The following is a 14,403-nucleotide window of genomic DNA, read 5'->3' as shown; positions in this document are numbered from 1 at the left end:
ACTTTTATTGCCAAATTTGATAGAGAAAAAGTTAACGAATGAAAGTAAAAGAATAAATTCATTGCAGTCGAAGAATTAAAAATATCAAATTACTTTAAATTAATATTGTCATCTCGAATAGTACCCAGTGACGACATTGGCTCCTCTAGAGCAGGGTATCTCAAACATTCAGTGCTATAGAGCCAGTTGACTATTATTTTCGGAGCCCCAACAACAAATTCATGAAAATAAAAACAAAAAAACACATTGTAACTTATTGAATAATGTTTCTGAGTGAACTAAAATTACTTTATTCAATTACTCGGATGTATTTGTTGCTTTGTATTTAAAAAATATTCAGTATTTCAATAAGTAAACAAATTGCTCGTGGAGTCCCTAGGTTTCTCTAATGAAGCCCTGTATTCTGTATGGAGCACTCTGAGAACCTATTGCCAAGGGCAGGGCTACTCAACTATTTTTACCGAAGATCCGCCTACTAAACTTCAAAAATAATTGGGTTCGATCTTTCCAGAAATTATATTCCGGCATTCTCAAACACGCACTTCCTCGGCCGACTAATGATTATTAGCTAATCAAGATTGTTTATTATAATGGCGTTATATTTCTTTTCATATATATTTAAATCTATAAAAGTGATTTTAGAAAAGAAAACTTTCAAATTGAGGCTGATGATCCAAAATAAAAAATTAGGAGCGGTTCGAATCGAATACCCGGAAGGTCCGGATTCGGACCAAGGGCCCAGTTCAATAATCCTTGAGTCCTAGTCAATCAAACTCGAACAATCAATTTCATCTTTTCACAGAACATCAACTCCGATCAAGCAAGATCCCTCTCTGAAGAAATCTTCAGGCCAAGAACAGCAATCAAATGGACAAATAGCAGAATCAGAAAGTTAGTTCTTGTTCTGAATATCTTTGCTAGTTCTCTTCCATAAAGTGTGCTCGCTTGTCAATGAAATTTTTTCCCAAGTACTTCTAGCTAGTGAAATTTCTTTCCATCTAGCTCAGTGGTTTTCGAACGATTGGGCGTGCCCCACAAGGGGGGGGGGGGGGGTGCGTAGAGCTAATTAAAAATGCAGCGCCCAACCTCAAAAAAAACGAGCTAACAACAAGATACAGTTAACAGATAACAGGGCCGTAAGTATGTTTTCATTCAAAAAATGCGTTGAAAATATTTTGAGGGGACTTAAATATCCAAAATGAAGAAATGTGAATATACTAATGCAGGCAGGATCAAATCTGACAAATATTTTTATTCCTAATTTGCTTCACGCCCCCCTCGGAAAATAGTCTACACCCCTTCGTGTCTACGCCCCACCATTTGAGAAACAATGTTTTAGTTTGTGAAATCCCATCCATCTAGCTCTTTCCGTGGCAGTGTTGAGTTATCTTCTGCCTCTTCATTTCCTTCACCGCTCACTTTTGTGCTTTGGTAATGTTGAACTGGTATACAATAATGACCAAATACAACAGTTAAAAGAATCCGGCAATCCTCTTGCATAAAATAATCTACTAGAATGGGAACCTGTGAACCTTTTTCACAGCAATGGTTGTAAGCATCCCTAAAAACTTCCAACTTTTCACAGAAGTGAAGCCCCAACGACCCAATACAACAGACGGAAAACTAGAGAAACATGCGTCCAATGTATCATTCCAGAGTGTTAAAGGAATGGATGAATCAAGTAAGTGTATTGAAGGTATTTTCGCAACAGTAGGAACACTTTAATTTTCTGTGTAGGAATTTTTATCACAAATTGGCTATATTCTATAACTGAATCTAGTTGGTTTACTTCATAGCAATGGGAACATTTCGTTTCCCGGTACTCCCATAGTATGTGTCATGATGTTATTCCGAGTTTCCTTATTTTAGTTCTATTACCAGTTCTGGGACTGTTTGTGATAGACAAGTGAATCATATACCCCAGGGTGGTCCAAACCCAGGCCCGCGGGCCACATGTGGCCCGCCAATTCATTATCTGTGGCCTGCGTCGCATTCGGAGAGGAATCAAAAAATCGCATTTTGTGTTGTTTTGTCATAAAATTAACCAAAATATCTTTTGACATATTGTTGCATCACTAATGTCACTGAATTGACTAGTGTTATGGCTTGCTGAGGCAACTAGCGAAGTTAAACAAGCGAAGTTCTTGGCACTATTGTGGCCAACGGAGCTCTCAATCTTGGACCACCCTGATATACCCCCTGCCCATAGGTTTCAGTTCCTTTACACAACTAGATGTAAGGTAGGCGAACAAAATTAGTTACCTCCCTATTGGTACACATACTTCTGCAGCGCCCATTTTTGATTACCACATTCTTTGTCTTTGAATGCATCGTTTCTTATAATTTCATGATCGTGGCGTAATGCATTTTTTGCTTAACCACTGAGGAAAAATTGTCATTGTAATATACGGAGGATCGACTCACTTGTTTACTCAGCTAACATTGACTTATCAACAAGATGTCAATGGCGGCGTAAAAATTGAAGTTTCAGTGGCTCATTGAATATATTGTTCACAGATTTTTAGACATTAGCTTGTAGATATTCCATATATATTTCACACGCGCGTCATCTCACACCCATGGTTTCACAACTGAAACCTTGTCATACCGACACCGAAGCGCGATATCGAGCATTGCTCTCGTGTTTTGTCAAACGATGCATTTGAAATTTGCATAACTAAAAATATATCCTTGGAATGACCGGACCACGGTAATTTTTAAATTTTGTGTACTAACTTTGATGAAAATAGTTGAGTAGCCCTGATATAGTCTCGGACTCAAACCGGAACCCCCTGGATTATACTGGCGAAACCCTTATTAAAAAAGGTCCAGATTCAGACCATGGTCCGCCAGTAGAATAGCCCTAGCCTGCTCTAATCTACCTATTTATAACTATACTTTACATTTCCAGGAAACGATGCTTTGCCTCGAATTGACAGCAGAATTAAAGTGGAAACCGATGAAATATTACTTGGTAACCAACTGGTTATGAGGTGGGTAGATGACAGGTTGTGTGACAATAAATACTGATTTGATATTTTTTTGTTACAAATGACTGATCATGACCAATCAGTTAAAGTGGTCATATGTTTTCTGTAGTTAAGGGCTCATTTCTGTCGATGTATCTTAAGGCAGGCATGTCCAACCTTTTTAGTATCACGGGCCACTTTGTCATGGGGTAATTCAATGCGGGCCCAACTCAATTCCGATTTATGTTAGAATTTCAGCGTCGCAAAATCAAACGCCTGGATTGCACAACAATTTTGCAGATTTCTGAACACAAGATGAACACAAAGACCATGAAATTCAACTCAACTTTCATGCAAAATGCACATACATAGACGTAAAAAGTGCAAAACTTGCCTTCAATTGTCATTGCTCAACTATTTAATATCAACTGGTAGTTTTGATACCGCACAATGTAACTGACTAGCTTGTCAAATTTTGCTCGTCAGCGTACTCCTATGATATCATGAAATTCAACTCAACTTTCGTGCAAAATGCACATACATTGCCGTAAAAAAACAGAAGAAAAAAAATAAAGTCAGCAATATTTTCTGACTTCAACCTTGATGACTTCACAATGGATGGAAAACTTGAGTGGCCCTCTGTAAAATCATGTTCTGTGGCGTCCAACAATGCTTTTCTTATGTCGAAGTCGCGTGAAATTATAGCCTAAATTCTAGTAAGATTAGATATCCTTCCAGGGAATTTTTATGTTAAATATATTTATATGTCCGTATTTATATGAAACATTATGTGGGCCGCACGAATTCTTCTTGTGGGCCGCATGCGGCCCACGGGTTAGACATCCCCGTCTTGAGGGTTACTTTGGTTATTGTTATGGACATTCAATAAATATACTTTTATACTGCGTTAATAATAAGTGTACTAGGATATTGTGTACTGAACTGCACGTCCTTTCTCCTTGTTTACTTTCTATTGCGGATCCGTATGTGACCATTGCCACAAAAATGCTTGAACGAGATAGTATTATAAAGATAAATGATAAAAAAGAATAATATAATCACTTTCAATGAAATACCAAGTATATTTGTGAGATTTAGTTGTGTCGTAGTCCAACTTCAGACTTTATATTATGGCTTAATAAACAGCGAAGAATGTAATATCTTGTTGTGTCTGAAAAAATTTGACTATGATCCAACGAAAGCTTACAAATATAGTCTCTATTTTGTGGAAAGAGAAAATGCTATTCTTATTTATCTTAACAATAAGTGTTGAATAAAAATCTTTTACTGTGTTGAATTTACATTGTCAGCAATACTCATTAAAATGTTAACGAGGAGCGAACAATCTGATAAGAACCTGCAATGTTTGCCCAGCAGAGAAGTTTATTAGAAATTCATTAAGTCGTTAAAACTATAAAGCAAACAGACAAATATTAGCTTGGTAAACCACGCAACACAATGAGCTGTTTCAAACCCTTATCAGTGGACTTACCAGGGACGGCGGAACTCAAATAATTCACTGTTCTGGATTTTAAAATAATATTTTAAATATCAGATGTCAAAAACCATGAAAATATACCAAAAACTTATGAAAACGTTAAAAAAACGCGAAAAAAACACCAAAAATCGTAAGAACTATACATACCACGGACGGCCAAAAACAAATAATTCACTGTACTGGACTTTAAAATAATATTTACAAATGTTAAGTATTAAGCATATTCTAAATGAATGTTTCCAAGAGTATCAATTTCTTTTTAATTTCGTGACTATCACCAATCAGCAAAAAGTCAACGATAACTAAACAATTGTAATTTTTGCAGCAGCTCAGACACTTCGTTCGATCAGACAGATGTTAAAACATGGCTGTGATCATTGTCTCGTTTTTTTGGTTTTGTGTGTTATTTGTCAGATTTCAGTTGTATTTCCAAAAATTAGTTTTGAATGAATAATTGATTTTAATTGTCATTATTTGTTGCAAAATTCAAAAATTCGTCCCGGAGAAGCTGAGATACCCTGGGCTAAAATCAGCCATGGCTAGTGTAAGCGGCACATGGTTGTATATTTTGAAAAACATAATGATTTTGATAATATTTTTGCATCTAAGCATTTCAAATGATTTCAAAAAGCTATTTTACTCATTTTAAGCCCTGTATCTGAGCTGACTTTCAAGCTTGAAGGAGAGCGCTTAGAAGGCTACATGAGAATTCGAAATCCAAATCCAGCCACTGACTTCGAAGATCGAGTGTACGTGGCCTACAAAGTTAAAACTACGTCACCAGAGAGGTACCATGTCAAGCCGAGTGTTGGAGTGGTCTCGCCAGGTATATTTTGGTTGAATATTATTAGATGTTATAGTCTAAATCAGGGCTTCCCAGTTTAAATTACGATCTAAACCAGGGGTGGCCAAGTTTTTGGGCCTTGGGCCAATTTTGCCCATCTAGACTGGCAGGCCATGTAACTGTAACGTAAATGTTACATTTTATGAACAATATTTGTAGTGTTACAATAGCCAAAAGTAAATTTGATTGCAACCTCAACAAATTCCTTGAGCTATTTTTAGCTAAAACATCAAAATGTGGTTTTAGTTTGAATGTGGCAGCATCAGTTTGAATTACCCTAACAAACTGTGAGGCGCGGTTTGCCAATGTCAGGTCTAAACTAATATTTCCCAGCTAGGGATTATATGTGCTTTTTGGGCTGAAGAAATACAGAAATATTACTGGTATTTGTCATAGATTTACCAATATTGTTTAGTTATCAATCTTGTTATGTATGTTGATAGGTATTTGTCTGTTTGTCTGTCTGTCTGTTAGACACTTTCTCACGAAAGCGAGAATTCACTCCGAATTTTGCATGTGCATTCATCATATCTCTGACCAGAAGCCTATTGATTTTGGATGAATTATGTTATGTAATTAGCGAGGTATTAATTAATTAGTGATGGGACATGTGATGTCGCTATTGAGTCAGAGCGAAGGATACATGTCGCTTGATCGATAAGTCGGCGGTTTCTGATCGCTATCTCATTTATTATGTGATACATATTTATGCACATATTATGAACTATTTACTCTGCACAAAAGCCTGAGTGTCAGTTGTGAGAAAACTAGGATTGTTTGAAGATCGAGCAAATAATGAAAACATAGTTTTTATGTATGGTACATCCACCAATCTAATGCTCAACTGGGTGACCGTACATTTGAACCCGCGTACAATTGATTTCAATTGTTTATATCCGCGGGTTCAATCTATATGAAGGTGCTGAAACCGATGAGTTAGGGTTAGTATGGGTTCAAATATCTGTAAAACAAAATTTTTTTTATAGGTGCAATAGTATGCAGGTGCAATTGTCATGGGTTCAAATGTACGTGGGTTCAAATGTAATGGAACCCTCAGCTGTGACATACAACTTTTTTGTCAATAAATACTCTCTTGTTTTTGTTGACTTTCATACAAATGACCTTTTTGACCTTCAATTTCAAGGTGAATCGATCCAGATTCGAATTTATTTGGAAACCGGCCATGAATCCGCGATGCCAAAGGATAGATTTCTTCTACTGTACAAGCAGATACCGGTTGAGGATGGAAAGTCGCTGACTCACGGTGAAATCGTAAAGTTTTGGAAACAGAACAGTGACAAGTCATCACACTTTGAACACAGGTAGGAATGGGGATTTGTATTTATCTTCAGGAAAGGATAACTGTTTGAGTTCGTAGGTTAAATGTCGTGTGAGATCATTATTTGCGAGAGGATTGCTTGAATACTCGCTGCCGTTATCAAGTCTGTGCTATTGAAAACAAATAACTGGCTAACTAGTCCCATACCCGACATGGACTTGACTTGTAACCGGATGAGAGGTCGTGGTTTGTAGTATGATTAAGTCGTCTTATCGGCTTTCCTCTTCCTCCGTTACTTGTTAAACTTTCTACACTTTCAAGATCAATTTTGTTTTGCCAGTATTAGGTTTTCTTCTGTGTATATTTAGGAATTAAACAATTTCATATTGTTGATCAAATTATGTTTATTGCTTGAAACAATTGAACTATTGAGCAGGGGTTCTTCGAGCATCTAAAATGATCATTGGGATTCTGGGCGCCAAAAAGGCCTAAAACCACAGGATTAGAAACTCTTGTTTGTGTGGCTTTGATTTTAATGTCACAAAAACGCAAAATCTCAACCCTAAAACTCCAATATCATACAAACACTTTCTTTTATCACAGGCTCAGAGTCAAAGTTGACGACCCCAAAGTTCTAACCAGACAACAAAGCAAGGATTCTGCCCAGGTATGATTAGTATGTATAGTTGAGATAGGATTGAATTTACATGTCTATCCCGGGAAAGAGAAAAGCCAATAAGGCGGAGAATCACTGCCTCTCATCCGGTTACCATTCCATGTCAGGTATGGGATTAGTTGTTATTTGTTTTCGGAAGCATGGACTTGATGGTGAAGGAAGCCGTTTCACTTTGGAATAGATGTTTGCTATTTGGAAAAGATATTGAAGGAAATTATCTAATGAAATTATCGTTTTTGTACTCATTCAAAGTATTGATCACTGATAGAACTTTTAAAACCCCCCTCTTTGAAAAAAAAAGTGAGAATTGTGCAAAAACAGTGAAAAACCACCAAATCGTTGCAAAAACAAGGAAAAATCATGAAAAACGACCAAGAACCACAAAAAAATACCTTGCAAAATCATCAAAACAGTGGAATATTCGCTACTTTACATCAAGTTGTGTTAAGGGGCTGAAACCTATGGGCAGGGGGTATACTCACTTAGCTAACACTGACGGTCTCCGAACTCGTAATAGACTAAAATGAGGAAAATTGGAATAAAATTATGGCCTAACCCTATTTTGGTACACACACTACGGAAGTACCAAAGAGACGACTAACAACAATATAAGGTCAGAAGAACCATACGATCATAAATCAAAACAACTCTCCAAACATGATAAAAAGATTTTACCGCTCCAGTCCCCAACTCAACGTGGACACTTTAGGAGAGTTGCAAAAAGTTTGTCAGCCACTTGAATCATGCTTAATTTCTTACATTTTTACAGGCCTCGGTGATTCTCGAAGACTCCGGAAGTCAGTTCCATTCATTGGGTGAGAAAACACCATCTAGTGGTACAGAAATATCACAGCTTCAGCAACAAATTGGTTTGCTCACTAACAAGGTGAATTGCTTGCTTATTCATCGCTTCACGGCTGATTGCTTTTAATTTAGCAGAGCTGAATTGAAAATTCTTCTCATTTTTTACCCTGTAATATTATGCTTGAATGAAATGCTTTTATTAGAGGGGCCTGTAATGGATCTTTTGCGCAAGTTCCTTTTCGATTTTGTACAGTTTGAGAAGGTCATTAGTGTGCATAGATAGGTATTATAGCAGGGGCCGGCAACCTATGGCCTGTGGAGCAATATAATCCAGCCGGCATTATAGGAACAAAACAGCTGTTTTGACGATTAAATTCTTTATGTAACAGAAGTTATTGTGAGACACGTGTAGACTAAATTATATTATAACCTAATAAGTATATAATTCACAATTATTCGTTTAATGAGCCAATAATTTAGAAAATATTCAAATGGTCAATCTTCGTGCGCTGTTTAAAGTTTAACTCCTAACCTGTGTGAAAAAATGTGATTCATTGGCCATCCGTTCGGTTTTTAACTTTCTAAAAATGTGTGTGGCCCGCCAATGACTTGCGACCTTTAAATTTTGACCCGCGAGTGATAAAAGGTTGCCTACCCCTGCTGTAATATTATGCTTGAACAGATTGCGTTTACTTTAGTAGTGCTGAATTGAGCCCTACTGTAATATTATGCTTGAATGGGATTGCTTTAATTTAGCAGAGCTGAATTGAAATTCTATTCATTTCGTACCCTGTAATATTATGCTTGAATGTATTGCTTTTAATTTAGCATAGTGAATTGAGATTTTTTTTATTTGTACCCTGTAATATTATGCATGAATGGTTTCACTTACATTTTCTTTGGTGAGTGGGTTTTCCATTTTCACGTAGAAATGTTTTGGAGAATACATTTTACCTTGTGATCTGTGGAAAGTTATGTTCATTTTGAGAACTGTAACTTGTTGCACCGTTATGCTTGAATGATTTTCGGCTGGTGAGCCCGGGCTTGTGTGCTTATTTATCAAAGTTCTGTATTCGCTGACTGCAAGGGTACTACTGCAGCAAGATCTAAAACGGCTTCGAGATGTCCGGAAAATTCCGCCCAATATTTTTGTGATAACAATTAAAAATTTCTTTAATATAACTGTTGGGGTTATGTGAAACTGACTACCTTTTCTTGCTCTACGCCTTTGCGCAGGTGGTTCTGTATGCGTATATTGCAAGGATGCTGTAGCAAGTGTGAAAATTACTTTTCAGTTCAAGAGTCTTGCAGCACACTAACACAAATGTATATTTTGCAACGTTTCTCTTGAAGAAGTCTGACCTTGGTAAACGTTATAGAAATATACATTTGTTTTAGTGTGCAGCAAGACCCTTAAATTAAATAAAAATTTCCTTGTTCTTTGTTTATCAATAGTTCTTATTGTGCTTGCAGTTCTCATTTATCATACGATATTTTTTTCATTTGAATTCACAATTGTTATTACTATAAAATTGGGCGAACTTTTTGGGCAAACCCTGTGTGTCAGTGTTTCTCAAACTTCTTGGTATTGCGACGCCCTTCAAAAAATATGACTAAGCTGCGACTCCCCGTCAAAAACGCCTGGAGTTTTATTCAAATTTTGCCTGAAGAGAACTGCCGCGGACTTGATGGTGTCCATGTTCATGAAATTAGAAATAAACGACATTCATGGCTCGATCTGATCCAGCCTGTGTGATATCATAATTGAAACAGTATTGAATGATCCGTAATGTTTTAGAGGTTACACCTAGATAAAATGATCGTTACAATAATTATTATATTGCCATTTCCAGTTCTCAAGTATGATACAAACGAGAATAACGAAAATTTTGACTTTTTTACGCATCACGGGTACAAATCCACAAAAGAAGAAAAGTTTTGCGACGCCCGCACAAAATTGAAACCACGCACGACGCCCAGTTTGAGAACCACGGCTGTATGTAATACAGTAGTGCTATTCTATATTGATCAACAATCATAACACTATGTATCTGGTTTATCTCCTGTGATTTGCCAAATATCCATAATTACTAATTTTCTGCTTTAAATTATTCTTAACACAGTGGTGGCAATTTCACTTACTAACTGTCATTCCATTGTAGGGTGGATTATACTTCTAGGGTTAAAGGTTGTGAGGTCATAGTTCACCAATTGATTCAGAAAAATTAACTTATGATGATTAATCAAAGGGGTGAATGAATGATAAATTTTGAAAGATTTTCATAGCAATAGTTTTTGAAGCAATTTTCATTGAAGTAATTTGATAAAAACTACGGATGTTTGAAAATCAAAAGTATATATATCTCTCATTTTACAAAAACAGCTTTTTTCCTCTTAATCCTTCCTCAGCGGTACCGGTTCCCAAGCGAGGCCTCCCAGGGGGCGCCACAGAGCAGTTGTAGGGGTCACAATGCTTGGCACAAAACTGGTTTTACTCTCCCTCCCTGTTCTTCCTAGTTCATCACTTGGTAAGGTATTTCACAGGTGTTTTCACTTTGTTGAGCCTGAATTGTTTGAAAATAATGGAATTTGGAATCTACCAATCAGAATAACACTATGGTACCATTGAAATGATGGGGGAGCCATGAATGCTAAAAGTCTCTGGAAAGGGGCCATAAGCCATAAAAGGTTGGAATCCACTGCTATATAGGATAATTGCCCCCTAGTGATATGATTACACCTTTTTACAGCTTTCCTCCCCCCCCCCCCCCCAAGCTCATTCTAACAAATATTCAATAATTTCAGATATCGAGGCTTGAAAACGATTCTCGCTGGATGCGGAGAAGAATGCGCCACATGATGGGGCTGTTGTTCATCGTCATTATATTATTGTTTTTTCTGCTTTATGAAATCACAATGGTGTCATATAGTCTGTCATCTGCAAATCAGTCATGCTCGAGCGCTTCTTAATGACGCAATCATTTGAGGGATTATATATTAATTATGATACTGACTTATATGGAGAGACCGAATCAAATTTAAGGTGCTCCCGAAGTATATTTACCAAGATGGCGCACAACCTGAACATAGTATGTGTACCAGGTTAGGATTCAGATTGTGCGTCATCTTGGTACACATGCATCCGGAGCACCAAATTTAATAACTATGCATTTTTCCAGTAATTCCAGTTTTTTGTCTATTTAATATTCAATATCGGGATAGTGGATGGAGTCGATGAAATATTCAATACAGTGGCGATCTCAGGGTATTCATTTACTACCCACGTAACGATCAAATATGGCCAGCTGAATATAAGTAAAATAGTTTGACAAATGTTTTTTTTCTTTTTGCGTACTAGATACTGCAATCGTTACATCATTATCTACAGGCGCTCTCTGTCTCGCGAATATCCTTCCTTTTCTAATTTTGGCCCGCTGTCAATCAACTTTGGGAACTACTGAAATCCAGAACCTTTTTATTGGACTTGCGTAATTTACTTGAGTATATCTGCGGAACCTAATGCATCAAATTGTGTCAACCTTGGCTAGCTATCATCTGGGTATGCAAAGCCAAACTCGGTTGTATAAAAAGTGTAGACCTTCCGAAGTATGCGCACAAGATGGCGCACAACCTGAACTCAGGTTGTGTGTACCAGGTTAAGGTTCAGGTTGTGGGACATCTTGGTGCGCATACCTCAGGAGTACCAAAATTGTTCCCGTTGCGCTGTGGTCATTTGGGTGTGGAGTGTTTCTGGATTTCCCATTTTAAATTTCATGTGTGTGAAAAGCGTTTCTTTAAAAACAGTCAATCTAGTAACGAAGATAGACCCAAAACTGCACTCAACGATTTCGAAGAATTTTTTCCGATTTGTCCGGATTAGAAACTTCATTTGTCTAATTTGGACCTTTGATAAGCTTCTCATCTGGTGCAAAGTCAGAAATGATGAAACTTCATTCATAGTATTGTATAATAAGTTACACAGGTGTACAAAGTCTCTGAAATGGGGGCTCCCGAAGTATGCGAACCAAGATGGCGGACATCGGAATGTAATATGTGTACTAGGTTAGGGTTAGGCCATAATTTTAGCTATAAATACTACAGGAGGCTCTTGGCTAGCTTTCGAACTGATAATAGGACTAAAATAAGGAAAATTGGAAAAAAATTATCACCTAACCCTAACCTGTTACCCATGTTACGTTCCGATGTCCATCATCTTGGTTCACATACTTCGGGAGCACCCTGAAATGATTAGAATCTTTCTTATTCTAACAGTTTCTTCTTCAGCTTCAATGCTAACCTTCCAGTGAGCATACCTAAAACTAATTGATTATTTAAATTCAATATATTACAGCAAAATGTTAAAATTGAGAAAACATATATTTTCATTTGAAAACTTAACATTTTGAGCGCTTGATATTAAAATATCAGACAATTTTCATTGGTCCCTCATATCACACGCAAGTTTCTGACTGTATTTAGATTTTTGTTGTAATGTCAGGGTTCTAAGCATTCTTTTGCCGCTTTTTCTGCCAAATAGAAATTTTGTCACATTTGAAACATTGACAAACTGTCATCTGGTATGCGAAGCCAGAAAAGATAAAACATTGTGAAAAAAGTTACTGAGTATGGGTCATATAAGTGTTCAAAGTCACTAGCTTTGAAAGAGCTCATAATATTTAAATTCGAACTTTCTTTTACTTTTGGAATGGATTCTTGCTCTTCTGCTAAGCTGACAGCACAATTGAGCTGAGGGTTCAAAGCAGATCTCTTATTTGAATGCATTAGGAATTATTTATATTAGAGATTCCTAAACTTTTTGATACACGATCTTCTGCAAGTACATACATATTTAGCATTGTATGACAGTGCTGTGAGGCTCGGCTTGTCTTGAACTTGAGTCATTGTGTATCAAAGACTCGAAGTGACATGAACAATTCGAATGAAAAGGCTCAGACTCGACTAAGAGGTATACTTGCCTCAGCATGGGTAATTCGATGTGACTCTGGGTAGTTCTCATGCCATAGTTTGGCCTTCCCTGGTCTAGGGACTTCCCCCTCCCCTCCCCCCACCAACATTGTATAATACATATTTCAATTGTACCACCTTTTTATGGCTCTAATGAGATTATAATTATTTTTTAATTAGCTCAATTTTTTGTTTTGTGCGTCATCGAATTTGAGACATAAAACGTGACTACCTTTTTTGAATTGTCAATTTTTTATATAGCGATCTTCATTAGCAATTATAATATGATTTTCTTCGAACATAATATTTCTCTGTAAGCCCTGAATTAACATACAGAGTACTAGAAGGTGTATTGTCTTGTAATGGAGAAGTATGTGCACCAAGATGTCGCACAACCTGAACATAGTATGTGTACCAGGATGGGGTTCAGGTTGTGCGCCATCTTGGTGCACATACTTCTGGAGCGCCAAAAACCTTACAAGAACCACCAATTTTACCACATGTTAACATGGCTACATTTTTTCATCAATTCGTTGTATGCCTTTTCTTTAGGAATAATCATTTTTAGAATTTCAAGTAAATACAGAGGAAAGTGTTATTTTCTTGTTCGTGAAATTTAACCCTCTCCCACCCAGAGTGGGAAATGCAGTGTTAGCGAATTCATATGCACTCACTGCAGAGTTGTTGTAGCATAAATCAAAAAACAGCCTGATTATTTGAATTCATCAATTTGCCAGCATTTTTCGTTCCAGTTAAAAATTGTCCAAATGTGCTTTCATTCAGCTGCCCCAGTTTTCCATTCTTTCTTTCACCACTTCCTGCTTGCTATTCAGCGATGATACTCTCACAAAATAAGCCATATATACTATTATAAGTCATTATTAATTTGCTTTATCACGTATTGGTGGGGCAAATCTGGTGATCATTTGAGGTAATAAATTCTTTGACAAGTTTTTGTGCTTATTTAGATGCCAGATTTTATGTCAATCAGCTATTTACAAACTAGGTTGGGAGACTATGCCAAACTGGCTCGGCGGTGCGTTGCATCAAGTTAAGCGTTAGGTATACACTCACCACCGCACCCCTGATTAACCTGCTTGGGTTCGCAGGTTCGAATCCCATGCAAGAAAAATTGTGTGCGAGAAGATTGCTGGACTCTCCACCGTAGGCTGGGCTAACCGCTGTTCCGTTGCGGCTTCCTTCACCATCAAGTCCACGCTTCTGAAAACCAATAACCGGCTAACTAATCCCATGCCCGACATGGACTGGTAACCGGACGAGAGGCCGTGGTTCGCCATGATGATTAAGCCTTCTTATTGACTTTTCTTTTCCCCGGGATAAATATGTAGATCCTATCCTGCATGGCAA

The 14,403-nt window shown here is 37.2% G+C and overlaps 1 protein-coding gene across 2 annotated transcripts in view; it reads left to right on the top strand.

The window, feature by feature from the left end:
* The window catches only part of LOC120327266 (motile sperm domain-containing protein 2-like), a 34,301-nt gene extending 20,313 nt beyond the window's left edge, over nucleotides 1-13,988 (top strand). Inside the window, exons 10-17 of one of the 2 annotated variants that reach the window (XM_078119756.1) lie at nucleotides 803-891; nucleotides 1,586-1,681; nucleotides 2,912-2,993; nucleotides 5,118-5,293; nucleotides 6,456-6,633; nucleotides 7,194-7,257; nucleotides 8,036-8,152; nucleotides 10,876-13,988. In XM_078119756.1, coding sequence (XP_077975882.1) covers nucleotides 803-891; nucleotides 1,586-1,681; nucleotides 2,912-2,993; nucleotides 5,118-5,293; nucleotides 6,456-6,633; nucleotides 7,194-7,257; nucleotides 8,036-8,152; nucleotides 10,876-11,040 — 967 coding nt within the window. In that variant the 3' untranslated portion in view covers nucleotides 11,041-13,988. The remainder of the gene's footprint in view (nucleotides 1-802; nucleotides 892-1,585; nucleotides 1,682-2,911; nucleotides 2,994-5,117; nucleotides 5,294-6,455; nucleotides 6,634-7,193; nucleotides 7,258-8,035; nucleotides 8,153-10,875) is intronic. The other variant, XM_078119757.1, reaches the window with a different exon arrangement.
* The last annotated feature ends 415 nt before the right edge of the window (nucleotides 13,989-14,403 follow it).

Source organism: Styela clava, chromosome 14, assembly GCF_964204865.1.
Source record: "Styela clava chromosome 14, kaStyClav1.hap1.2, whole genome shotgun sequence".
NCBI lineage: Eukaryota > Metazoa > Chordata > Ascidiacea > Stolidobranchia > Styelidae > Styela > Styela clava.
This window is presented reverse-complemented; position numbering and strand designations above follow the sequence as displayed.